At 38.9% G+C, this 26,447-nt stretch overlaps 1 protein-coding gene across 4 annotated transcripts in view; it reads right to left on the bottom strand.

Moving 5' to 3' along the window:
* The window catches only part of TRMT9B (tRNA methyltransferase 9B (putative)), a 111,384-nt gene that overhangs the window by 8,128 nt on the left and 76,809 nt on the right, over positions 1–26,447 (bottom strand). The window contains exons 1-4 of one of the 4 annotated variants that reach the window (XM_030491474.1): positions 13,252–13,568; positions 11,960–12,204; positions 11,811–11,897; positions 2,498–2,652 (exon numbers count right to left, since the gene is read on the bottom strand). In XM_030491474.1, the coding sequence (XP_030347334.1) occupies positions 2,498–2,652; positions 11,811–11,897; positions 11,960–12,204; positions 13,252–13,266 (502 nt within the window). In that variant the 5' untranslated portion in view covers positions 13,267–13,568. Of the gene's footprint in view, positions 1–2,497; positions 2,653–10,351; positions 10,442–11,810; positions 11,898–11,959; positions 12,205–13,251; positions 13,569–26,447 lie in introns of those variants that run through there. The other 3 variants (XM_030491477.1, XM_030491476.1, XM_030491475.1) reach the window with 3 other exon arrangements.

Here is a 26,447-nt window from a genome sequence, read left to right as displayed (position 1 = left end):
CTACTTTCTGTTGAGGGGATTTCCTGAAGCAAGCATGTTTTGTCTATTTAGACCTGCAACAGATCTCTCTTCCAAGTCCTTCCTCAGTCTTTGCTAAACCCCACACAGCACCTCTCCAGTGCATCTCATTTCTCTCCAAGAAGTCCTAAACCACAGCTTTCACTAGCACAATTCAGAGAGGAGAATTTTAACTTCAGATACAGACTTGAAAATAACTGTGAATCATAAACATTCCTGCCATGTTGCAGGCACGTCCTCTTTCTGTCTTGGTGCCAATGCATTATAATGCACGTAAACGTAATTAACTGTTCCAGAATGTCTTCCACCCAAAAGTATGTCTTCTCAAGGACTGTGCTGTACTAAATTGAAATCTTTCAGAGTGTTCTTCAATACTGCATGCATAACAGGCGGCTTTCAAAATTAGATTAGGAAATATTCACTGCAGTTATGGGTCAGCAGTGAAGAATAATTTCTGAAGGCTGACAGCCAAGCAACGGGGTAGCAGCTTGGCAAAGAGAACCATCTCAGTATTGGTAATTCAATTTAAAGGCCTGGAGTTATCTTTAGAAACATCACTGCTTCTTGCAGCGCTGCTGCTCTCGCTGATGTTAATGTGCACCATTATCTAGAGAGACAGCACAGGAACTGTTGGAGAACAGCACAACACTTCAGTGGTGAAAAAAGAGAATATTTCTAAAGTAAAAAGCAAGCACTATTCTTTGAAGTAACACTTGAGAAAAATGGAAAAGATTTATATTGTTAATGCAGTTCAAGGAATATATGCAATAAAACACGAACCTCTGCACGTTAGTAAGAAAGCATGAGTTTTTAAATTAGTATAACATCTTATTGGTTACTGTGTTTGCAGAAGAAACACATTTAGGCAAATGTACATTAATTAGAAGATTCAATTGCTTAATACATGGCTTTTCTTGGAGTGCTTTTTAATCACATTGAGGTTTTGGAAGTAGAGGGTTCTCTCTGGAATGAAGCTAAATAGTGACAACACTCCCAGTACTCTAAAAATCTACATTCCCTTTTAAATGAGTCATCAGGAGGGTGGATTCCTTCATGAAGCTGTTAACAATGGCCACGCTATTGTCATTTATTCTGATGAATGAACAATAATAAGGCAAGTAGATAAAATTATATTTTAATAAAAGGTGACATTAAACAGATAATGAAATTATCAATTGAAGATCTCATTTTGAAAATTTTTGTGCCACTAGGCAACCCTCCTCCCAAAATACATACCAAAAATAAACACAATAGGTAGATTCCTCTATATCTTATTAAAACTCATAAAAGGAGGCACCTAGTGTGCCTTGATGGGAATATTCTTGTTGTCAGCTGCAAGCATCTACCTTCTCTCCAGATGTATCACATGCACGTAAATTATTTCAGCTGAAAATGTAACAGGGTGATCTTAAGCTTTCAGCAACCACTGTGATACCTGCTGATAAAGCCCCAAAGAACTTCAGCTAAGCTTCAAATGACTTCTGTCGAGGTGATAAAAAACTTTGGCTGACAAATAACCACATTAAGCTTGCTGTTGAATGAGTGTATACCATAGGATATTTTTACTGAAAATGGTGCAGACATATAAAAGTAGATAAACATTCAAAATAACAGCAATTGAGTTTCTTGGGGGTACTGCTCAACAGCAGCGGAGCTATATATTATCTTTCGATTATGGCTTACAACATCTTCAAATAATGGTTTTTTTTTTAATAGGATAAGGCAGATGGATAAATTATTGTGTACACTTTGCTGTATAAAAGCATTTTATTAGTGTAAACAGCGAGGAAAATCCAATGGTGCAAGGGAGCATCTGGTTTGCAATGATGTGCTGTATAGAACTGAAGTCAAAACACAAAGCAAACACAACAGGACCTGGACACCGCTAAATTTTATGTAGGTGCAACAGAAAGTCAAGGAACAAACTGAACACGCAGGGAAAACACCACCATAGCAGGAAAGTGAGGTTTTGCTTTCTGTATTCAGGGTCATAGGGAGATTCTCAGATCATAACTTCTTTTTTTGATAGCAATCGCATCAGAAGATTTCTCTTAAGATAAAGCCTTCAGAGGAAGAGTTTTAGAACAAATGAAAACCAATAAATTGCAGACCAGCAGTCCTTAAACCAAGAGATCTAAAGAAACTGAAATATGAAATAATTGAGCTACTAACACTGTTTTTTAAAAAGGGCTCCAGGGGAATGACAGACCACTAAGCCTGTGGGGAAACTGATAGATTAAAGCTTAGCTCAACAAAAATAAGCCAGAAAATGTATTTACTGGCTACCTCATACACTGTCAAAGAAATAAAACAAATGGTATACGGCATTTATTATGGGTTTATAAACAATTTTAAAACAATCTTTAAAACAAATTTAAACGCGTTTTATATACAGTTGCTCTCAAGGATACATATGGTAAACATATAAACTGATAAAGCTTATAAAGACTCTTTCACGCCACCTCAAAGAATGGCTTACCTATATCAGCGACGAGACTGCCAGGCTTCTGCTCCAGCAGAAAGTTTCGAACACGGGGCCATGCTCTGCTCTGCAAATCATTAAAGTAGGCGGCTGTATTTTCATACACACTATGCACGTGCTGCTTTTCTAGCTGGGTAGCCTCATGTTCCATCCTGAAAACATAATAAAGAAAGATTATGTAGAACAAAATGCAAACTGTTGTAGCGTAGACTTTACATTCGATAGGCATGCATAATTCAGGACCTTGTAAGTTTACATTCATAAAATCACAGACATGATATTTATAAAATTGTCTTTACTCAAAGGATCTGATTTTACTTCACCAAAGTCAAGAAAAAAATGGAACATACCATCTCGCCTGAGGAGTATTACATAACTGATGTCCCCATTCAATAATATGCATATATCTAAGTAACTTCACCAATGTAGTAAAAGCTTATCCGGTGAAAAACAGAGCCTGTATTCAGCAGAAGCGCAGAATGATTGAAAACAGGACATTAAGAATAGACTTTCCAGTTGTAGCTGAAGTAGGTAGGCAAACTATTAGTATGTTATGTGAAATATAGCCTGGACCCTGAAAACAAAGCCCCTAAATCACACATAAATTATTTGTGGTTTATGTACCCCCTAGAAGTGACAAGTTGGTTGAAATTTTTCAGCAACAAACCGATGATTTCCCTGCTCCCACTCCATTTCTTAGTGAAGTATTTTAGTTTAGTGACTCCTTTGAAAAGTGTTATCTTCTTTGACTTTTAATATTACTCACACAGAGTGGATGCAGACAGTGAATCCCTTTATACAGAATTCACTAGCAGTATAGTAAATTCCTAGGAGGCACATTTTCAGTGTCATCCTGAAGAGTGGAAAACTATAACAGACTGAACAACAGAAGTAGACAGTATTGAAACACACACTTGAAATGATATTACATGTGCCAGAAGTTATTCAATCAGAACTTTTCTCAGAATGCCATTTCAAGTTCTGTTGTCAGAAATAGGATGGGTTAGTTGCAGTAATTTCACACAATGATTCCTGTGAGCCAAAAGCCCATTCTTTTTTTTTCTTATTTGATCCTTAAATAAAACAAATTGGGTGTTTCATGTCTGCAGCCATCTTCTCTGCCTCAAAACATACTCTATTTAGTTGTTCAACTGCCTAGAAATCCTCTATTTATAAGTACAAATTCCAAAGACTAACAATCATTTATTTTGCTTTGTCAACTGATAAGCTCCTTGCTTTAGTTCATATTTTATGTTTGGTTACTATGTGGTTCAGTGTTTCCAAGTGTTTTTATCCTTCCACCTGAAGCTCTTTGTTCAATCTTTGCAGTTCTTAAAGAAAAAGAGAATGCTATAGAAATTTCAGTTTATACCAATTACAGAAGTAGCTGTCTGCTGTCTTCAGCTAATTTGAATATTTTAAATAAACACAAAAGCCAACTTGGACTTGACATAGAAGATGGTAAGAATTTTCCCACTGATACAATTTTATATTACACTTTCCCTAAAATGTCTTTATTGAGTTCCAATGTATGCTGAAATTTGGCTTAGTTTCCTAGTGAATCCCAAGACCACCAAGTTTTCCCTTTAACTTTCTCATTCACTGGAACTGGTACCGAGTCTTCTGCTATACAGTGTCCTGGCATGCTGGAGACGTCCATGTATTACAACACTGCATTAGAGGTTATTGTTTTTAGAAACACTTAATAAACATTGTCAAGATATTCATTTGCTTATCATCTTAGAACAACAGTAGTTTACTGAAACACAAATTATCCCATTTAATCTTTTGTTAAAACTACCATGCCAGCTGATTGTTTCTATTTTGTAGACTAAGTCACATGATGAAATTAGACTAGTCAATTTGACTTTCTAGTCAAGATCCATAACACCATCAGGTGTTACTTTGCAGCACAGCAGGGAAACATCCTAGTAACAAAGCTTTTCATTTCAATATTTACAAAAGGCAAGAGACCTGTGGAATCTGACCAGACCTGCAGCTGTACCAGTTTCACTCAAGCCTAACGTCACCGAAAACACAGAACTTAGAATGTCATCAGACACTTAGAACTATGTAACTTTACAATCCAAACTCAATACCTCAATTTCTCTTTATAAACAAATATAACCATTACAACTTCTTTGCCTTGAAAGTACCATACAGTGTCTCTGTTGCACATGACTTGTAGAAAACATTCAGTTCATCCAACTTCTGGATTGTAACTGCCAGGATAATTGCAAAGTCTGTTTTGCAAAGGAGGAAATGAAAATCCAAGATGTCCCACTGCTTCAGCAATGCTCCAGTCCTCATTTAAGTTACCCGGAAGCTGTCTGATAAGAGCTCCAATAGGCAAAGAGAAGAAGAGCAGAAGATGTTTATTATGGACACACTTTCCCCATGCTCAGTTGTTCTTTTTTGTGTGCTTATGTTCCTCTCAAAGAGCTCCTGCAGAGACTAGGAGCAGAGTAGGGAGTGTGCAGCAAATTAGCATCCAGCTGCTCAGTCACTCTGCAGCAAGTCTTGACAAGTCCCCAAAACGTGTGTGCAGCTTAAGAGATGTCGGCCTCTTGCAAACAAGCAGTTTGGATATAAAATGAAGAGCAGGATTCCCTTCCATTTCAGTGCTTCCTGGTCATCTAGGTTTCTTTCATTAGACTGCAACAGGCCATTGTTGCAGCTGATCTACGAAGTGAGAAAACTGGATGAAAGTTGTGTAGTTTCTGCAGAACTGGCAGGGAAATGGATCACCAGTCCACCACATGTAATTGTGGTATATGAACAAAACTGTTTGAAACCATTGACACTTTCCTACATTGTCGTTTTCCTTCTTTGTTTTGACCCTTTTTTTCTTTAAGCAAAATTAAAAATAAACTAAAATATTACAGCTTTCCAGAGGTAAAAGGAATTGTACAAACATAGGATATCATATGCTTTTATAGTTACACATCTCACTAAAAATTCTCTGACTCCAAGGTAACCTAGTTTCTTCCGTTTCCATTACCATTTTGCAACCTTTTAGATAATTAACTTTTCAAGGATACTGCTTTAAGGAGAGTCATGTTGCTCGGACATTTTCTATCACTGCTGAAATCATAAATACATTTAACCACGTGACCTTGAAATGAGAACAGCCAAAAACTAATAAACCCAATTTCCAACATTTAAAAAAAAATAGAATTATTTTTTGGGCTTTTTTTGACTTTTTTTGTTTGTTTTTGAAATTGTTTGAATTCTGATTTCAACTGACTGTATTAAACACCTTATCCTCTAGCAGACAGAACAGTTGCTGGCTCCCAGATGCAAAGAGTGCCCTGATCCTGAAGGGCAGGAATTAGTGTTCAGTCCAAAAATTCTGCCTCTATGACTGCCTACCTAAAGCTTTCCACACCTTCCTGCAGTTCTTCTGAATCCCTTGCAGCCCTCCTCATCTACCACAAGTTACTTCCTTCCACCTATCAAAGATTTTCACATCTTCTTCTGTCTCCCTTTGCGTGTGCTACATCACCACCGCTATTTTCATTTGGTATACAATACTGTGAAGTCTTGACCCGGCTCAGGTTCAGTTCCTCCTTCCCTCTATTTTCAGGCCAGTCACAATACCTGGAACATGCCCCAAGCTTTTTGTTCAATGGCCTCTTGAAGCACCCTGTGGTTTTCACAGTAGTCATCAAATCCTGCATTGCTCCTATTTGTCTTCAAATCAATTGCTCTTGATTAATTTGAGCCATAAGCTTTCTTTTTGTCTCCTCTCTTGCAACTGCCTATTTTCTCGAACCCTCTGATGAGCAGCAGGAGTTTACTCAACTCAGCTTGAAAGTCAGATATGCAAGATTCCAGTCTATTAATGAGGGCCCTTCTCAGTTACACTCTTCACGCACTGATGGGAATTCTCAATCCCATTTTGGATTAGGAGAACTCCTACTTCAAATATCTAGGAAATTCAGCACAGTTGTGTCTCTCTGTTGCCACAGCAACATAAATCTTGGTTACACATACAAATCTAATAATCTAATTAATAAATCAAACAGTATGAGCCACAAGGGCCAGGTCTACATCCCACAATATCCTGCTTTCCTTAAATAGGTTCAGGGTTTTCAAAAGAAATTTCCTGATAAACAGTACTTAGGGAACTGATTGCACCAGCCTCAGATTAACCAGTCTCAGAGCCACAGTAGTTTTACCTATGGGCAACAGGTAAAGTCTCTGGTCTCATGGTATTCTAGTAAATAAGTTAGGGACATTTGGTTTACATGAAATTGCAGTAGAAGATGGTAGCATCTGGAAGAGAACATTTAGAGCATAGTTACCAACAATTCACTATCACACTGGAACGATACCCCTAGCAAATCTGTTTAGGAGTCTGCTTTGGATACTCCTCAGGGATTTCTTTGTGTGATGGATTAAAGTGTAGTATTGTATCTTCAGGCAGACCAAACTGTCAAGAGTTCAAATGTACTGGATAATGGTATTAGAATTCAAGTGTTTTAACAGACTGAAAAAGACAACAGCAAAGTGTTTCATTTAGATAAGAATAACTAACTGCAAAAATGAATACTGAAGGAGGCAGGATGGGATGACTGCAAGCAATTCTGGGGAAGTGGATCTGGGTGCTGTAACATTTGACAGATTTAACACCAAAAATGCTATGGTGTTATGGTGCATTTTGCAATATACAGTTGCAAAAAAACACCCCAAAAAAACCAGCACACAGAAATAGGGCAGACACTTGGAAGTTACATAAAATTGTTCTCCTACAGTCAGCACTGCTGATGTATCAGTTTGAGTATTATGTCCAATTTCAAGCAAGAATATTACAGGAGAGAATAAAAATGACCAGAGATCATTGTAAATCTCTAACAGATCAGAAACCAAGTAAACGTCTAGGTTCAAATTGTTTGTCCAGGACATCATACAAGGAGGGCTGTTGCAAAGTGAGAGGGAGTAATCTTTTACAAAATGAAGGGTAGACAAAAAATAGTGGGCTTGAACTACAGCAAGGAAGACACGGATAAGGCATTTTAAGAACAAGAAGGCCAGAAAAGCACCGGAAATGACTGTGAACTGGGTAGGTCATGGAGCCTCCATCAATGGGGTCTTAAAAACATTAGTTCATTAAGCACCTGTCAGGAAATATGCTGATGTAGTTAATGCAGCTTTGGGAGAGGGAGATGATGCTTTAACATCTGGCCTTGTGACTCTGTGTGTCTATGAAGTACAAAACTTCAATCTTTCAAGTTATAATCAATATTTCAGTGACCTGCTGTAGTGAAACAAAAATGAAAGGCTGAAAGGCTACTTCACAATGTTTATTACTGTTTAATACAGGAGTTGTTCCTATAGCTAAATTATCACAGATATTGAACTAATTTCCTCCCGATTTTCAGCAGGTTTGTTTGTTTCCTAAGAGCCCTGCATCACTACCTCAAAGCCCCTGGCCATGCTAGACCACTTATAAGCTTTAAACGTAGCTGTTTTCCACCCTTGGTCACTGTATCTCTCAAATACTTGTAAACAGTTATCTTGTCTTCTCTCCTTATTTACCAGCAGTTAACCAAGCATTAAATATTTAGCATTTTTCATCCTCCCTGGTGAATCAATCTAGGTGGTCTTTTACAAGTAGTTGTCATTCTCTGTATCCTCTCCATATGTCTGTATTCTTCATGCCAAATCATATTCACAGAATATTTGATTCCTTAATGTCATTCCTACAGTTCTGGAATTACAGGTTTCTAAATTCCTTCTGTTTCCTCACACTCTGGGTTTGCATTTAGAGTTCTATTTCCAGATGGATTAGTTTTAACTTATGCAGTATAATTCTCCTTTTTTTCCCTGCCCACAGAGCTCATTGCTGTTGGTACTTTGATTGTACTCAGTGCTATACACAAAGCTTCCTCAACTGAAACAATTTACAAACTGACTTAAGTAAGACATTCAATTACTTGAAAATATATCTTCTGCTGAAATTTAATATCTTAGTGACAGAAAGATAAGCAGCACATTTCAAACAGGATCCCAAATTAAGGTTGTCATTGGTTACCTTTGATCCCAAGATTAAATACAAAATATTGCACAATGAATTACAGTAATTACAGAACTACAAAGTGGATTCTCTTGACACCTTTTATAAACTACTCTTGATTACCACGTTTATTATTACTGAACACATAATTTCCTATCTTAAAATACTCATATCCAAACATAGTCAGTGTTCAGTATACTTGCCAAATACAGTTTGAAAAGAAGAACAGGTCTTGTGGTAGACAGTATTAGGTATTAAGTTAGCCTCAGTAGATGACCATCAGAATGACAGCAAAGACAGTATTACATCTTTATTATCGTACATAAGTGAAAAATCTGACTTATTAGCCTTTTTTTTTGCCTTTTTTTTTTTTTTTTGCAACTGTTAGTCATAGGAAGTCATGTACTTCTTTTGTGCGTTCTTGAGAAAGAAAAGGTGCCTTGTATGTCTCTAAGGTTAGTGATCAAAGACAAAAGGTTGTCTTAAGTACTATCTAATAGTAATTGGATGCTTACGCAGCTGACAAAAGTATCTGAAGATACAACAGTAATCCTATCAGGATTCAGAGTTAGACTTTGGCACAGAAAAACATCACTATGTTGTTACTAAAAGGTCGAGGTTAACCCTCCATAGAGTGTCTGGCCACTGTCACAGACCCAGGTTCTTCCAGTCACAGCTGTAGTAGACTGAGCAGTGCAAAGACTTAGCGTCCCTCTAGTTCAAAATGCCTAGAAAAGATCCTTCATTTCCATAAATCACCAAAGTTTCACTGAAAGATTGTTTCACTTTAAATGCTTTATAGTACGAGTGTTACCTCTTTACATAACTTGATATTTCTAAGCCCTCCATTTTAAGGCAAAGAAAGGCCTTTAAAGAAAGCAATTTTTCCCAGTCAACATGGAAAGGAAAAGGGAGTTGAAATTTCACATACACACCACTAAAGTTCTCCACCTGGAAAATATTTTAATACCCTAATGGCCTTCTTAGATTATTTTTTTTTTTTTCCTAAATCAGTTTTTTCCAGGAAATAATTTTATGATGGGGAAAAAGAGTTGATGATACCTACAAAAATCAGTACCTGGAGCATCAATAGAAACATTTTCTTAGAAAAACTTTGGTCCACAAATAATTTGTTTCTCTGAAATTATGACATGCAGATCTGAGTGTAAGGTTCTCTTCAAAATGGAATATTTTTCAACAGCAACGCATAAACCAAAATATACAGTGCTTTTGGCCCAACTGTGTTATCATTAAACTTTTTTGAGGAAAAAAACCCAGCAGGGCTCTGTGTCACATGAGTTTTAGTCAATTACATAAAGCCTGGCTGTGACACAAATATTTATGTTATTTTTCAAAAGTTAAGACTTTTTTTTCTCCCAGTGATTCAGTTGATATTTCTATCTCCATGATGAAGGTACATACAGAAATTTTGAAGAACCGGTGCCTGCTGTTAAGCGATTTTAAACAAAAGGAGTTAATTTTTAACTTTAAAATTATTTATAAATTATTTCATAAGCATATAAAACTCCAAAGTATTTTTTCAATCTCTTTAATCTTTACAAATTAAAGAGATGTGTAGCCCTCAAGCCATGATTATCTGCCACACAGGATTATGCTGTTATCTATTACTGCCTATAAACTTTCCCATGTATATCCTGATACTGAAAAGACATGGACATCTAGGCACTGTAAATCATCTTACTAACCTCAGGTAGCCTATTAATAATAACTAAAGGCAGGAATTTTCACATAACTTTTTTCAGGACAGAGCCCTATGCTGTTTGTACTGTTCCATATTCTGATTCATCCATCCAGAATGGATGGCAGAATACCTGCAAATCTGAGTGTTTGCTTGTCCCTTGGTGCAGGGCTGATTTCAAACTCTGAATTTGCTTTAAAACTTCAGGTGTGGATTTATCATTGTTTTACCCTAGAAATGAAGAAAATTATAAAGTTACTTGTATTTTTTCTTCTCAGCAAGTTCAGTTTAGCATTATATATATATGTCTGAAAATGTTTTATGCCTTTGAAGATCTCCTTGCCAGAGGTGACATTAAAATGCACAGCCAGTTACCTACCTGTATCTAATTCACTCAAAATGCACATCTCTGTAAGTTAAAGAATATCAGCACTGCTGAAACACCTCAGTGTGCAATCCATTACAAACACACAATGAGAGAAGGCAATCGGTAAATAAAAATGTACTGGTTCAAAGACATGCTCTATAAATAACATATATAACTGAAATAAATACATTGATATACCAAACTGAAAACAGATTACAAAAATGAAACCCAATCCCCCCAGGGTCCATTATGAGGCATTAAAAAGTCCTGAGAGGGCCTCTGCTATTGCTTATGGACAGAGTGCTGCATGTTTTTCTTATCCGTTTCTCAAGTCGCATGCTCAAAATCACAAACTCCAGAAGCACGCTTCACCTGAACAACTATATCAGCAGAGAATGTCATCCTGTGCACTACATCAACCCAGCAGTGCTGCTGAAGTAATTCTACTCCTTCTTTCCTTGCAAAAGGAAAGGAGCGGGTGACCTCCCTGAGCTCTGGCTGCTCCCACGGATGCTCAGTGGGAATGAAAATCCCTTTACAAACACTGATTAAGCAGTGAACACTCTGCAACAGAGGGCTCTGTGAGGATTTATAAAGGCAATACCTTAGGTATTTCGAATCTTATAGGAAAGGAAAAATATATATATATTATTAACTATTATGGCTTCAGATTGCTCCAGATCATTGCTTAGGACTGTTTGCCAATGCACAGCACGTGCTTCATCCTGAATTAATCAGGCGACCACGGAGAAACTTATTATTTCCGTTGCAAATTCTCCCCATGTCTCTTAAAAACTCCCCTCCCCAACCGCTACGCCAAATTCACCGCCAGCATCCCTGCTAGCTCCCGGCTCTGCGAGGCGCCGCTCCATTCAATTAAAACGGGAGAAGGAAGCGGGGGGGGGGGGGGGGGGGCGGGGGGGTGGGGGAGCGGTGTGCTAAATATTCGTTAAATCTCGAAATCCTTCCGTCCCGGGGTGGGTCAGCGCCTCCCGGGCTCGGCGGGCAGCGTTGTTAAGAGGATCATCTCAATTTACAACAATCTGCCGCGGCCAGCCCTTTTTTTTTTGGGGTGGGTTGCGGGGGGATTATGCCTTTTATTTTCTCTCCCCACTCCCGTTGTTATTACCCCTGAGGCCAGCGCAGGGATAAGGGGTGGGTTATCCTCTTCGCATCCCCCCGTGTAGCCCGGGCACCGCCGTTACCCCCCTGCCCCGGTCCTTACCTGCACCCGCGGGGCGGTGGCGGCGGCTGCATCCCGCCGTGGAGGCGGCGCTTGGCCGCGCCGGGCCGGGCCGGGCTTCGGGGGTGGCTCCCGGCGGAGGGGCGCGGGGAGGGCGTCCGCCCTCCCCGCGCCCCTCCGCCGGGAGCCACCCCCCGGTCTGCGGGTCCCGATCCCCGCAGGCAAGAGGAGGAGGCGGGGATAAAAGGCCGGGTGATCGATTCCTCCTGTTTAACTCTTCTCCTTGCGGTCTCGTCTCAATCCCTTGGGCGTCTTCCGCGAGGAGATGAGGAGGGAGGGTGGTGCTGATGGAGATGGTGGTGGGATGCTCCGTCAAGGAGGAGCAGCAGGGTCCCCGAGGTTCTATAAAACGAGGTTGATGGGAGCCGCGCTGTCCCTGCCGGTGATAAGAGCAGCCAAGGTGGATTAGCCCTTGCTCATTTAGTTGTTAAACTCAACGCTGACCTTTGTGACTAGGTGCTGTCTGCAAGGCTTCCCATCCTGACAGTGCTGCGAGTGAATTAATTCTCCCCCCCACCCCCCAGCACTGATTCCTACTAAAACAGTCTAAAAATGGCAGATTGTTTCTATACTTTCACATATTCATTTATTATACAAGTACACAGAACCCAGCTATGTGCCAGGACCCCAATACTAATAGCACTATAAACACAAGCTAGAGATAGTCCTGTCCCAAGGCCTTATAAATTATGTATAAAAGATTACAGATAGAGAAGGAAGCAATGAAACAACACAAGCCAGTATGACAGTCAGGGAACTGGGCACAGCATCGCACAAAGTACTGAACTATGTACTGTTATACATAGCTTTTTGCTCAAATCAGCTTTGAAGGTACCTGGACACGGGATTATGGGGAAATAGTGGGAACGTGGCTGTGTATTGATGGGATTTTCAAAACTGCCAAATGACTCAGAAACATGCATCCTTTTTATTTTGACAATCCCGCCTGAAATACATATATATATATAAACCCAACAGCAGTGACATAGGAAATTTACAAGAACAGGCTGAGAAAAACAGCACTGATAACATATGAACCTAATTTTCTATTAAATCTATCAAAGTCATGGAGTAATAATGAAGTTCTTGGTCTTCATCATCAAGGTATTTAGCAGTCAGGGCTGTTGGCTAAATCACAATTAACCTTCTTCACTCCTGCAAAGAGCTTTGACTGATGTAGAAGACAGAACATTGTCCTGTACATGCATACTTCCACATATGTCTGCTGATTTAATTCTGTACTGTAGTCTCAGCTGAACTGACTGGTGCAGACAAATTAGGGTCTGTCATTCCCAGGTTCTCTCAGATACCTTTTTTGCAAGATGCCATCATATTTGCCTCATTCTCTATTCAGGTCCAAGCTGATTTCAGCAAAAGACTCCATGTAACAGTTCATAGTTCAGCACCTGCAGTAACTTCGTACCTGAGTATGAAACATTCCTCAAGCGTGAATACAACCCGGTCCATGTTACTTGTTGACATAATTATTGACTTGTTTTAAAAGCTCTTCTGTCTGAAACAAGTGCCTCAAATTTAACCTTCTTAGAAAAAGATGCTGATGTAGACTCCCCTGTAGTGAATTCACATAGCCTTTCCCTTTACGACCTAATCTTTTCTGGATGCTCTTTAAAATCATGATTATCTACCAATCCTATAGATTCTCTGGCAGACTTGCTGCTTCCAATGCATTTGAAATAGATGTTAGTCATATAGCTCAATGCACTTTAGGAAAAAGCCCACAGGTATTAAGGTCTTAGCATGGTATACACATTTGGGCAGAATGAAAATAGAATACTTCTTCCTTTGAAGTACTATGCATCTACAATTACATAATAAACTGCAGTCCTTAACAATCCCTCCTCCATACACAATTAAGAGATCTCATCAAATATTTTTTTTTCTATATTAAAAAGGATTTAGGTCACTAAATTGAGTGACCAAAGGTTGAGAAAGCCAGAAGGCTACCCATGAAATCTCAATTCAGACCTCTTGTGCATGCGCACTGAAACCCTATACTTAATTATGAGCTTGTCTGCAGAACACCAGGCTCCATTTGGAACATTTGAAATTATGTAGTGCCAAGCATGTGAGACTGGCTAATTACATTTCCTCCTGTGTTCCTACCCATTTATTCCTCTACTTTCTAGACTCTCCTTTCTGTTCATTCCTTATCATCTCTCACGTGGAAATTTCTCTTTCCCTGGTCTGCCTGAGACTCTTACCCTTAGATAACGACCTTAGTAGGGAATCAGGCAAAAGCTTTTACCATAGGGGGGCAGAGATTGCTAAGTATTCCTTCAAAGGTTATTTGTGATTTTTCTCCAAAGGTGAGAAAAAATGAAAAGGAAGGAAAACAAAGACAGGAAGAAAGAGAGTGAAAAACAAGGAAACAAAACTTTCCAGGTTGAAGCAGAAGGGAAATAAGGAATTGAGGTCAGTCTTCATGATATCATAAAGCTTCCTTCTTACAAAGGATCAGCTCTCAAATTACAAGCTTTTCAGAGAGAGAGCTGTAGATGAAAGCAAAAGGAAGGCATTAAGTTGCCTGATGTCTTGGAGGGGAAGGCTCATACTGTATCTATAAATAATGCTGCACTGTCTCAACAGACATTCTAGAAAATTAACGATTGTTTTTTAAATTTGTGACAAAAACTCTATTTCACTTGGAAGAAGGCCTCGCCAGTCAAAGCCGTTGTTTCCTCTCTATGCTAGGTATTACAAAGAATAAACGCTTGTCAGCAGCTTATTTTCTATGGAGACACTTAAGAGGTACTCATGAGCTAATAGCTTACATCTTTGGTTCGTAAATTTGGTCTTCATGTAGAATTATAAATGTTACCTCAACCTGTAATGTTGTTCAAAAACTTTTCCAGCAGAACTAACAAAAACTGGAACTAGTGGTGGTTGTGACGTTATCAGTAAGTTAGCATTATTATAGTGGACTAAAAGCAGTATTTTCACTTCATGGCAATTTTAGACCTGAAACAGGCTAAAGCAATACCTATTCAATTTTATTTTTCTTTTTTCTGGAACATGAAAATTCAAAGAAAATTTGAGCTAGAAAAGCATACTATCTCCTAAATGAAGTGTGGTCTCAGAAGGTTTAAGCTCCCCAGTGAAATTCAGTATAAGCATATTCTGTTTGCCAGTCAACCTCAATATCACAAAACTTGCAGTTTCAAAAGAAGTGCCTAAAGATTGTAGTTGCTCTCCTGAGTGCTTCAGTCTTTAAAGACTGACCCCTTCCCATACACTTTCTTTGCAACCAGTGGCGCTAGAAACTTGGTTTCTTAAGTAAAACTCAGATTTTCTGCTTCTTATTTGCTTCCAGGAGTTTTAGTCAACCAAACTGTGATAATACTGTATGCTGAGCCATGCTGCAGGGTATAATGGATTTGCCTTGAATGGGAAAAGAAAGCAGAACTAATTTATTGAAAGTAAGGCATGTTACAGTAAAATTAAACACTCATGACTTGGGGGACATAACTGTGCAGATAGTTTTTCACATAGGCTTAGTACGCAGGCAAGCTCATGTCATGGGAGATTTTTAATGTGTGGCCTTCATAACCTAGCATGCAGAGCTGCTGTGGGGATTAGCTAGTTAAGATTTGTAAAGTGCTTTGAAGATTATAAGGCATTAAGTTGCATAAGTGCTAAGCACTATTATTTAATACTTAAGTATTATAACCAAGCTTTACAGGACAACTCACGTTCACCTCACTAGTATGAGTCTTTGTGATTTCAATATAGCTGTTGCAAGAGGTAAAGCAGGCAAAACTGACCACAAGCGAGTGAAATTTCTTTCTTGTTTCACTATCAGAGACTAAACTGTAATGGTGTTGCAGAAAATTTAACTGAGAAATAATTATTATGAAATGCAACAGTAGATCCAAGAAATCCACATAAAAATGCAGGGCTCCTTAAGGTGCTGGATCTTCCACCCTTACTTAATTTATGTCCCACTGACATTAATCTAGACCCACTGACGCTTCTCCAAGAGGTACCACTCCAGACGCCAAATCCATAGCTGGACCAAATGCATCAATGACATCAGCTGAAAATGTTGTCAAGTGACTGTAAGAATGAGTAAAATCTGCACACTTGTAAGTTGTATTTCATACATATTTTAGCTTTGACTTAAATCGATTAAAATTATTTGGAATAAAGATGAACACAGAGAGGCTGTTACCTTTATCGACCAGACTGAGAACATCTTTTTTTAATGCAGGTGCTTTGACGGTTCCGTTTTGGTATCAACTCTCCTTTCTCCTGTTTTGTAACATCAGTTTTCAGAAACAGAAGTAGCTGGTTTGGGGGTTTTTTGTGGTAGTGAAGGGACAGAGCATTTGCTAATAAAATAACAATGCCAGGCAGAAACAACATGATATAATTTTGTGCCTATATTAGAGACGGAGGAATACAAGTGTTTCAGGACTGCTGACGTCTATGCGCTACAAATGTTAGGGTGGCATATTGTTGTACCCTGAGCTGCATCCCAGCTTCCTGAAGCTGTAAGACCCTATTTGGCATTCAGGGAAAGAGAGTTGGATTTATTTACCTTACAAGGACTAATTATTATTCAATGGCAGTCTCTTTGCAGGACAAAGCACTCAGGTAGTACTTAAATTTCTTGCCTCTGCAATAGTGCTGCAGACATTTCACAAGGACAGGATTTTCAAGTATATGCATTTCTTCTCTGCGGCTAAGAATAAAGATTATTTTCCTATAGTGTTTTGACATTTTCATCTGAATCGAAGCATATAATAAAAATGCACTTCATTGACTATCTCCAGCATGAACTGAAATTCAGCTTTCCAGACAAGTAAAGGCAAAAAGGGCAAACAGAGAGTGAATAGTGCACTTGCACAATAAACACAGATCCTTGTCCTTTCCTGGGTCAATGAAGCTGCAGGCCTCTAACACTCCTAGTTCTCTTTGGAAAGCATGAATTTTGCTTCCTCTAACAAGTTACTAACAATCATTGTGTCACAGGAAATCAAATTATTTGTCCCAAAACACACACGAAGTCCACAAAAAAGCCAGAGCTCAACTTTGTTTTCTAGACAGTGATCCCTGACTGAGACTGCTTTAGCCATTCAGCTTAGAAACAGCTTAAAACAGACTAGAACAGCACAGAGCACATTGTTCAGAGAATAATGAATAATACTTGTCTTCATATGGTGGCAAATTTGACTCTACACCCTCTGTTAACAGAGTCTTACCAGTCTTTGAGCAGCTATCCCAGGAGATATGGGAAACTGGAGGTAGAATACTTCATTCCAACTCAGCTCTTTAAGCTCAAAAGTATTCAGGAAGAGATTTAGGGCTTCTTTGTTCTCATCAGGTTTTACAGGTTTTTTCATCGTTTATCTGAGGCTCCACTCAGCTCCACAGTTGCTCTCCCACCTCAGTGTCACAGCTAAAGCAAGAAAATCAACTCAGCTGTAACGTTCTTTTCTTTTGTCTTTTCAGGAACCTTTTTCTTAGATTTCCTTACTGCTTTCTGTTTTGTTTCGAGTCTTAAATCATACAATGGCAGCTACTCATTATTCATTTTACATTCAAATTATGGGTTACTTGGGCCGCTGCTCATACCAACAGTAAACTACTTGACCTGCATTAGTATCAATGCTTATTTTGGCAGAAGTGAAATTGTGTTTCTGAAATGGCAGATATTTACCAGGTGCATTACAAATCTAGTTAGAATTTAAAAAAAAGAAAAAATACAGCTGAGTTACTGAGCTTGAAAGATACAATGATGCTACCAATTTTCATGTGCTGTGCAGACCATGACACACAGAGCTTGGAAATAGGTGTACGTGGCTCAGTTTTCATGTGATTTTAGTATTGAGCAGACTGAAATACAAATGTCTTTGAATGTTGCTTAAAACCAGTGTCTGGTGTACAGAATAGAAAGAAATAAAATAAGCAAGCATCCCATCAGTCCCTCCATGCGGTGGATCACACACCACTAAAAGGTACTGCATATGTGTCATGCTGGCAGTAGCTGCACACAGCTACACAGTGGACAGTATTGAAAGACAGCATGTCCACTGCCTCCCCATATTCACATTATGATCAATTACAAGAAGACCATGTGCATCTTTTTTCATAATTTTCTTTCTTCATCAGTGGCAGATGACTTCAGAATATGCTGGGCCTTAAATACTGCCTTTCTCTGCTGAACTATCTACCAGAAGCACTGTGAGCATGTCAGACTTCTGGGGCCCTGAGCTGCTAGCAGAAACCATTTTCCTGGGGTTATAGAGTCCTCCACCTTTTCTCTTTATTCCCTGAGGCTCTTATTCTCTGTCTACATACCCACATCCTACGACTGTCAAGACCAAATAAACCAAATCACTTACCTCGACCCAATGCATTGGGCTCTGTTTTCTCATCCATCAACCTATTTTATAGTGGGGAGGGAGGTGCGCGGCAGGGAGGTTAGGCCTTCTGATCACCAAGGAGCAGAAAACATGTGCAATGCACTCTAGTTAGACCCTCCTGTCCAAGCTGCATCAGAGCTAGGAAAAGAGTTTTGTGCTAGCTGCATACGTGTACAGCACAAATGTCTATCTCAGGTAGACAAAAAAGGTCTGTCTTGGCAAGAAAATCTGTTAACATCAAGGACTCTGAATTTGAGTTCTTAATATTTCTAACCTTATTCCCATGGTATTCCTCCTGCATAGTCAATCCAGTGAAATGCTGAAAGTGTTTCTTCTGCTCTTTTGTATTTAAAAAAGGATTGATGGAAGGGAAGTTTTTTGGAAGCAGTTCTTCAAGATGGCTCATAGATCAGTTATATTCCAGGACCTTTTTTCTGTTCCTTTACCTTTGCTTATTTTTAAGTTAAAGTAGCAGTGAAATGTCTCATGCTTCATTGCAATATCAAACTAATTTTCTTTCCCTTCTTTGCACATTTAATTCAGTTTTATGAGAAGATATTTGAAAAAAAAAAGAGAACAAAATAATGAAGAGAACCTTACTAAAAATAAATTTAAGTAAAGAGTATGTGTTGAAGAGTTGCAGAGTCCTCTCAGCATGGAACAAGAGACTTAGTCAAAAATGTGTCACTCCCATAATAATTAATCTAAAATTAAGTAGGAGCTTATTAAGATCTGGGAAAAACTCCTATTATTGTTATGGGTCCCCCAACAGGGGGGATAGGATGGGAAAATCCCTATCCATGTATATCACCTTCTCACCAAAAACCTTTTCCTCAACCACTTCATTCTAGAATATGCCTTTCTGCACCCTCCTATGAGCAAGAGGAAACTCCAATCCAGCAATGCAAGTGGAAATGGAAGTGAGTGTTGAACAACGATGTGATGGTCTAAAGAGCCCACCTAAAAGATCTTTGTCAAAGGCCATCTCTAACTTCAAATAATATGTTGTTCACAAAAGAGGGTCTCCAGCCAATGCTATGATAGATGTCTGATTAAGAGATCAGAAAGCCTGCAAAATTTGTCTTCAGGGGGTAGAAGAATAGACTGTATATCATGTTATACCCAAAATCTACTCTCCTAAATCCCCATTCCTCCTGCACTGTGTCTCCTCCCCACCCCACAGAATTCCAGGTGTACACGTATCTGAAAGCACCCTTAGGCTATGTTCTGGATAAGAAATAAGTCAATTACTAGGTCTGAGAAATCTTAATCTCTTTCTGTATCTGAAACTTTCTCCAGTAAGGAGAAAAAATTTGGGGGAAAACCCTGACAAGCTGCTGAACTGCTATTCCAGAGCCTTGCAGTTTCAGACTACTTGAGTTTTAGGCAGAAAAGCCTCACTTGAAAATTTCTCCACTGCAAGCAATAGCTGCCTCACAGCCTTCCTTCCCAAGAAGACCCATGCTTAACAGGGAGGTTTACTACAGTCGCAGGGACAGTAAGTATTGAGTTGCTATCCTGCTGGCTACAGGTTTCTTGAGTGGTGGTTCTACTACCGGGAAAGGGAGATATGGTACTAACTGGATTTTGAACGGAGTTGTCTGTAATTTCCAGCTGGGTCTTTACCACAGGTTTCCACTTACTTGTTGACAACACTTTTGTTCTCTTTTTAGAATAAATCATCCTCATAATTCCACTTTTCATCTTGAAAATGCACCTTCTTTAGTTTACTAGAGCTGTAGGTTCACTTTCTTGTGTCTCTGTAGTGAGATCCTAATACCAATAAGATCACCCAAAATGCACAACAGAACTTTAATAGACTTTGAAATAGTTGGCCATTTTAGGTTTACCCATACAGCTCACTTTCCAGAGACTTTCAGTTTTCTCCTTCAGAAGCATGCAACACTACCAGTGGGAAGGAGAAATAAACATGTTTCTCTGTTGATCTCACTTGGAGCTTTTAGACCTTGAGAGTGTGACCACTGGCAGGAAAAACACCTGAGTAGAAATATGTGGTTAAAACGTAGTCCCCCAAAGATCTTTTAAATCAAAATGATGTGTAAAATGTTCTCCTTCAGCACTAGCAGACTTTAGGTTAGCTTCTCCACGTTTTGACAAGAATTTCAACAAATATCTGAAGGAAATGTCTGACCAGGACCAGGGAGGACTGAAGTATGCTATGCACAGTGGTTGAGCCCAAGCCCTATTTTTTTAATCCTTGCCAATACAGATGTAGACCTAGATCCTGTTCACCTGAAAAGAATCCTACGTCCTGCTATCATGCGCAGTGGCTCTGATATGGCTGCAGCTCAGGCATACCCACCCCTCACGACCAAAAACCGTGTGAGACATGCCATAAACCAGATTTTTCTTTCCAGACCCAATGGATGCCACTGAGGCAATTGCTAACAGCCTGAACGAGAGATGACAAGGTCTGAAAGCTGTTCACTCATGAAAAGCAGTTAGTTGAAAACTAGAAGAAATGGAGGTGTATTAAAGCTATTGCTATATGCCTAAGAGAACAGTGTGTTGAGAAGAACATTCCCACTCTACTTTCCTATTTTCGACAGACAGAAAACGTGTTTCTGCTTGTATAACATTATGATCGTGTATCATTCACAATCCTTACAGCTATCTCATGACTATCTTCATACTGTAACACAGCCTTCACATTCTCTCGATATGCTTACACAGTAAGTTGGTTTGCTTCTATCAGTTCAACCACTACCTATGACACTTGTCACATAGCTGTGCACTAGTTCTGCATCCACAGTGCAGATTTTTAGGGCTTGATAAGCACATCCCTGCATATACACTTGGACAACACAAGCAATTCCCCTAAATCAGACAAATGGGTGCTGCTGAGCCATCTGTTTGAAGATATGTTTAGTTGTATAAACTGAGTTACAAGTATTTCTTCATGGATGAAGATATCTCAGTTTAGATGGCTACAGGGAGGGGCCTGTGCACCTGAAATATCCCCACAAGACTGGGGATACAGTGCATCAACTGTAGAAGACTTGTGCCTTTCTGCAGCACTTTGTGGACACCTGGCACTGACGTCTATGCTTAAACCACTGAACTGAGCCCTAGTATCTTCATTTGAGTGAATATCTAAGACATCTTTAGTCAATATGAGATCTACTAAGACCTATTCAGCTACAGTTCAGACAGGAGTTCAGGAGTCTTGTGAGAAAGCGGTTCTTTCGTGGAGGAAGATCATGTGAACAAACCCTTTCAGAACTCATGCTGGCATGCATTCAGTTGTCAAGATCAAAGGATCACCCTAAGGTGGATACGAACTGTACATTCTGCTATGTACAGGCCTAGCTCAAAAATGACTGACAGGCTAGTCCCAATGAAGGCAGCATATATTTCTGAGGTGACTGTACACAGGGAAAGTGAAACAGGTTTCTGTGTTACACCTCCATGCCCCAGAAGTTTGTTTTTATTTCTGTTGTACTTGTGAGGATTTTCAGGGCTCTGCAGAGCAATGGTTATCTGTCATCTACTCTGAGTAGGAGAGATGGCAAGTTTTGAAAGAATTTGCTTCACTTGGAGAAAAGTAATTGGTCAGAAACACAAACTGCTTGTTGGACAGTGGCGGGCAAGTCCTTCATGCAACACTCTCCACTCTAGATTACCATTATCCTGACAGGACATCCCTGATCCCCAGAGAGAGGACTGTACATTCTCAGTCCAAGGCTGCCGCTAGGACAATGAAAGATAAGGAAAGACAAGATTTTCACCCATGGAGAGGCCTTTCTAATCGACACCATAGCGTTAATAACATCTTCATAAAGGAAGCCGCAGCTAGCAAATTTTGATTCTTGCTGCTGGGAAGTTTTATTCATCTGGCCCCATTTGGTCAGTAATATGCCACTGTTGAGCTGCTTCACTGATTACCCTTGCTTTCACAAAGTAAATGTAAGTGCAAGTGTTCATATCTATCTAAGCTTCCCGTCAGAGATAACAGGACTTCATGGAGAGAAAGGCAACATCAAAATAGCACAAGGTCATCAGCCAACAGAAGAACTGTCATTCCTGTGACAACCAGAGCACCTTACTCTCAGAACTAAGGTGCAATATCTGATACCTCTGTCTACCTTCAGCTTCTTCTTAGACAAGCAGCCCTTTCTTAGCATGAGATGCCTCAAATCAGCATGCAGCCAAGGAAAAGCCATGAGCTATAAAATTATATTACAGAACTGGGTGCATTCCTTTCTCCTTATGCATATATTTGTGACGATTATGCTCACTTCTACAACAAGGAGCAACTCTTTACCATCTGGAGTCAGGTACATAATTTGTTTGAATATCTTTGAATATTTGATATTTTGTACAAAGTCTGTCAAAGAACTTGTGAAATATAAACATTTACATCACACTTATATCAGTTACTGCTTTCTCTCTCTCGTGTGAGAAGGGTTTATTTGTAAATATTTTCATTTTCCTTTGTCTGTGTTCTTTCAGAACTATAACACCTCTACATTAGAAGACTCTCTCCCTAGAATTTAAAATTTAAATACAATAAAGACATTATAACTCTTTGAGGTTTTCTGCAGCCCACACAAATTCTCAAGCCTAATGTTTAAAGAACTGTTCCTTCTGGCAACATTGAAGCATTTCAGTTTATTAGCCTTCTCATTCCAGGAATTTCAGAGAAGTGATTTTAACAAATTAAATCCCATGAGCACACATCAAAAGATATTTGATTTGTCATCTTGGTAAAAGTTTTAAATGATAAATGGAGCATTCTGTTTACTTCCATTGTCAATAATTGTAATTTGTTAAGAATTTAAGAGAATACTAGCAGACTCTTTCCTTACCAGTTTATTTGCCAATATTTTGTTACTATACAAAAGTAGGTCCTTATGGATCCCTATTTTACTTCTCAGTGAAAAAAAAAAAAAGGATATCTCTGATGGATTCATCTCTGTTAACTTGGTACCCAAAGCCACCTATCCAACCGGGTATACTTACCTACCTAATAGTCCAGACTCCCATATGGATAGCAGAAAGACAGACAGCTCCACAAGGCAGTTTGTCCCACTCTAACAAGGGTGAAATGACTTGCCTTCCAGGAGTGCCTCACACTGTCTGCTAAAAGGCTAATTCAACAAAGTAAATCGGAGCACATACTTAATGTTTAGATGACTATGGTCAACTAAGAGGAATATAGCCCCAACAACACTATGTGATCTGACTAAAAGAGATTATTAAGGGCAAGACTACTGTTTTATTCTTCTTCCAAAGAAGAAGAATAAACAAGAAAATATACAAGAATTTGTTCTTGTATAACAAAGACCAAATGCAGAGTCAGATTTCACAATCATCACTCACATTCAGTAGTGCTTTCTAGTTGAGTAAGTTGTTACTGGGTACCAATCCAAACCTGCCTAAAGAAATTTAATATACGTTAAGCAAAATCAGGCTGTTTGACACTGAACATATATTACTGCTATATTCTGTCTTTGAATGATTAAAGGGAGAGACCAAGGTGTTTATCCAAGAATCAAAATTAGACTCTTTGTCAATGACAGTTGGCTGTGTAATATATCTGAGGATCTGGACACAAGTCCCAAGTCTTCCTTGCTGTGTATAGTGCCATATATCTGCCCGATTACAAGCCTGAAGAAGTGCTTCAGCTAGTTCAGATACTTAAATTTTAAATCTAATTTTCACATGAATTTTTAACATGCTATGAAAACCTGGGGTTCATAAATCCCAGGTTGTTTACAACATCTTCACGTTGTTTACAACAACACATGAAGGCACTCTTTGCCATCTCTGCCTGATTTGTCCCTCAGATCAACAAAAATCTTTTCAGAACTTCAAGATCAACTAAAATATATGCCTTTGTAAAATATGCCTCTTTAGAGATCCAGAAGAGCTGGCTTTGCTCTGTAGGAAAATCCTACATAGGCTTCCATCCAAGAAAGAAGGGGAAGTGGTACATACATACTTTTTAAGAAGGACTATCTCAAAAAAGAAAATATAATAACCATGAAGTCTAGACTGAGGTTATTCTCCTTGACCATAAGAATGCTGCTGCCTGACCTAAAGAACAGTTTTTGCTGTCATTACTGTTGATGTGGCAGGCTCAGTTTATTTTTCTGTTGAAAAGGAAAAAATGTGGCCAACAGATTTTTCTCTTTGTGAACAACAGAAACATGGGGAAATATCACATTCTTTGGTCATTATTGTTCGAAGCAGTTTAATAAGAAAAATCAGTCACCTACAAAGGTATCTGCAGATGCATGAGTAATTTCATTGTAGACAGCTATGTTCACTAAGCATAAAGGCATCAGTGACAAATTAAAAAACAAGAAAAGCAGTGTGTGAGGTTTCTCATCTTCTAGCTGATTCCCACATTTCTCTAGGAGTTTTCAGAAACATTTCTGGAAAAAGCAGCAACTTCAGTTGTAGCTGCAGATAAAAATGCCTATTTTTAGGGTCTGACAGAACAGTTCTGTTCTAACTTCCGCTCCCTCTGGTGTTTTCTGAGGGACAACCTCTGTCCTACAGTTTCAGGCTGCTTTTTCAACCCTTGCTTCCTACCACAAAAGTGCAAGCTTGCATTTTCAGGAAGTCCATTGATCTTGGAATCAAAGACATTTGTTTTTGACTTGTTGGCCTGTCAATATATTTACAAATCCCTAAAGGCTCTGACATCATTATCTAACCACTTTGTTCACCATTTTGAGCAGAACTGCAACACACAGGGTTTAATTTACTTACCAAGGAGACCTACACTCAGGTAGACCGCCTTCAACACATTAAACACATCAATCACTTCAATCCTGGTCTAGGTAACTTTACACTGAACCTCAAGGGACAATACAAACATAAGCACAAAGCTTTCTTTTCAGCACTCTGTGTCACAGGAGAGCACTGAAAATCAGCTGTCTTGAATCCCTGAATATGAGGTTAAACTTCTGAAATAGAGGGATTAGGCTTTTCCAGGAAATTGACTGTGCATAAAGAGTCAAATAGCTCAGATTTGGAAATCTAAGTCCTATGGAAAGGTAGATATTTTTCTAAAACCACACAACCCATTATTCACATCTTCCAGAAGCTAGCTGAGGACAAGAATCATGTGTTATTTTCTATGAATGCCATCCTTATGTGCTTAAATCTCACCATATGGATGAGCTTTGGCAGATGCTAAACTGCTACCACCATGAGACAGATTAATGTCTGAAAGAGCAGAGCTTTCAATGACGAGCACTACGACACCTACATCAGCCTCAAGGAAGCAACCCCTCCATATTCTTAGCCAAAGTCCCTTTGTTAAGGGACGCTGCCTTCTGTCTTGATTTCACACTGTTCTCTGCCAGAGTATTAGACTAAATTTCCTGTCTTGCCCCACTATGTAAGCTTCCTCTTAAAGCTAACTTTAGCATCTTAGCAAAAGATATATCTTTTTATAATTGATATGCAGCATTTAGAGTTTTACACTTCAGTTTCATTTTCTTGTTTCTGTAAAAGTACCTGAAAGAGTTAATAAGATATAAATATTTTAAATAAAATATAAGGCATTATCTGTCTTATTTTATGCTAGAAATTATGCAACTAATTACAATGGAAAATTAGCTACCAGTGTATCTGAGTCATTCTCCACGATGTTATCAAAGTTAGTAACAGCCTTACTGGGACTGTCCAGGGAATAAGAAATGCTCATTATATTGTCTGGCTCTGACTGGTCTGATAGTACTTTACAAAAATAAAAAGCTATTGTGTGTAGCCTATTTAAATCTAACATAATTGGGCCGCACGAACAGAAGTTTAGAAAAACCCTAGTGTGGGATTTGCTATTGAAAGAATCTTGGAAGCTAATTCAAACAAAGAACAATCTTTAAAAAAATGTGTGCTTGATTGTTTTTTCAAGCTTTTCTGATTGATTTGGCATGCAGGGGAGTACAGAATTATAACCACTGTAATGAAGCTGTCTTGAACAGAAACTGACATTCCTGACAAATAGGTTTGCTTTTTTTTTCCCCTTTTAATGTCCAATAGATTTGAAGATAAATATGTAATGAAAGTCCTTAGACCTTTTTATGAGACTAGCCTGGCACTGATGGGCTAATGGGATTCATTTTTATTTAAACAAAAGAAGTAATCAGATCTTATATATCATCTGCTGTTCAAGCCAGTATTTTCTTTGCTCAGGCTCAATCAAAGCAGACAGAATTCCTAATCTGACTAATTTTCCTTGATAGCCTACCTGCTG

This window comes from Strigops habroptila, chromosome 7, assembly GCF_004027225.2.
Source record: "Strigops habroptila isolate Jane chromosome 7, bStrHab1.2.pri, whole genome shotgun sequence".
Lineage (NCBI taxonomy): Eukaryota > Metazoa > Chordata > Aves > Psittaciformes > Psittacidae > Strigops > Strigops habroptila.
The sequence above is the reverse complement of the archived record's forward strand: the minus strand, read 5'-3'. Positions and strand labels throughout refer to the sequence as shown.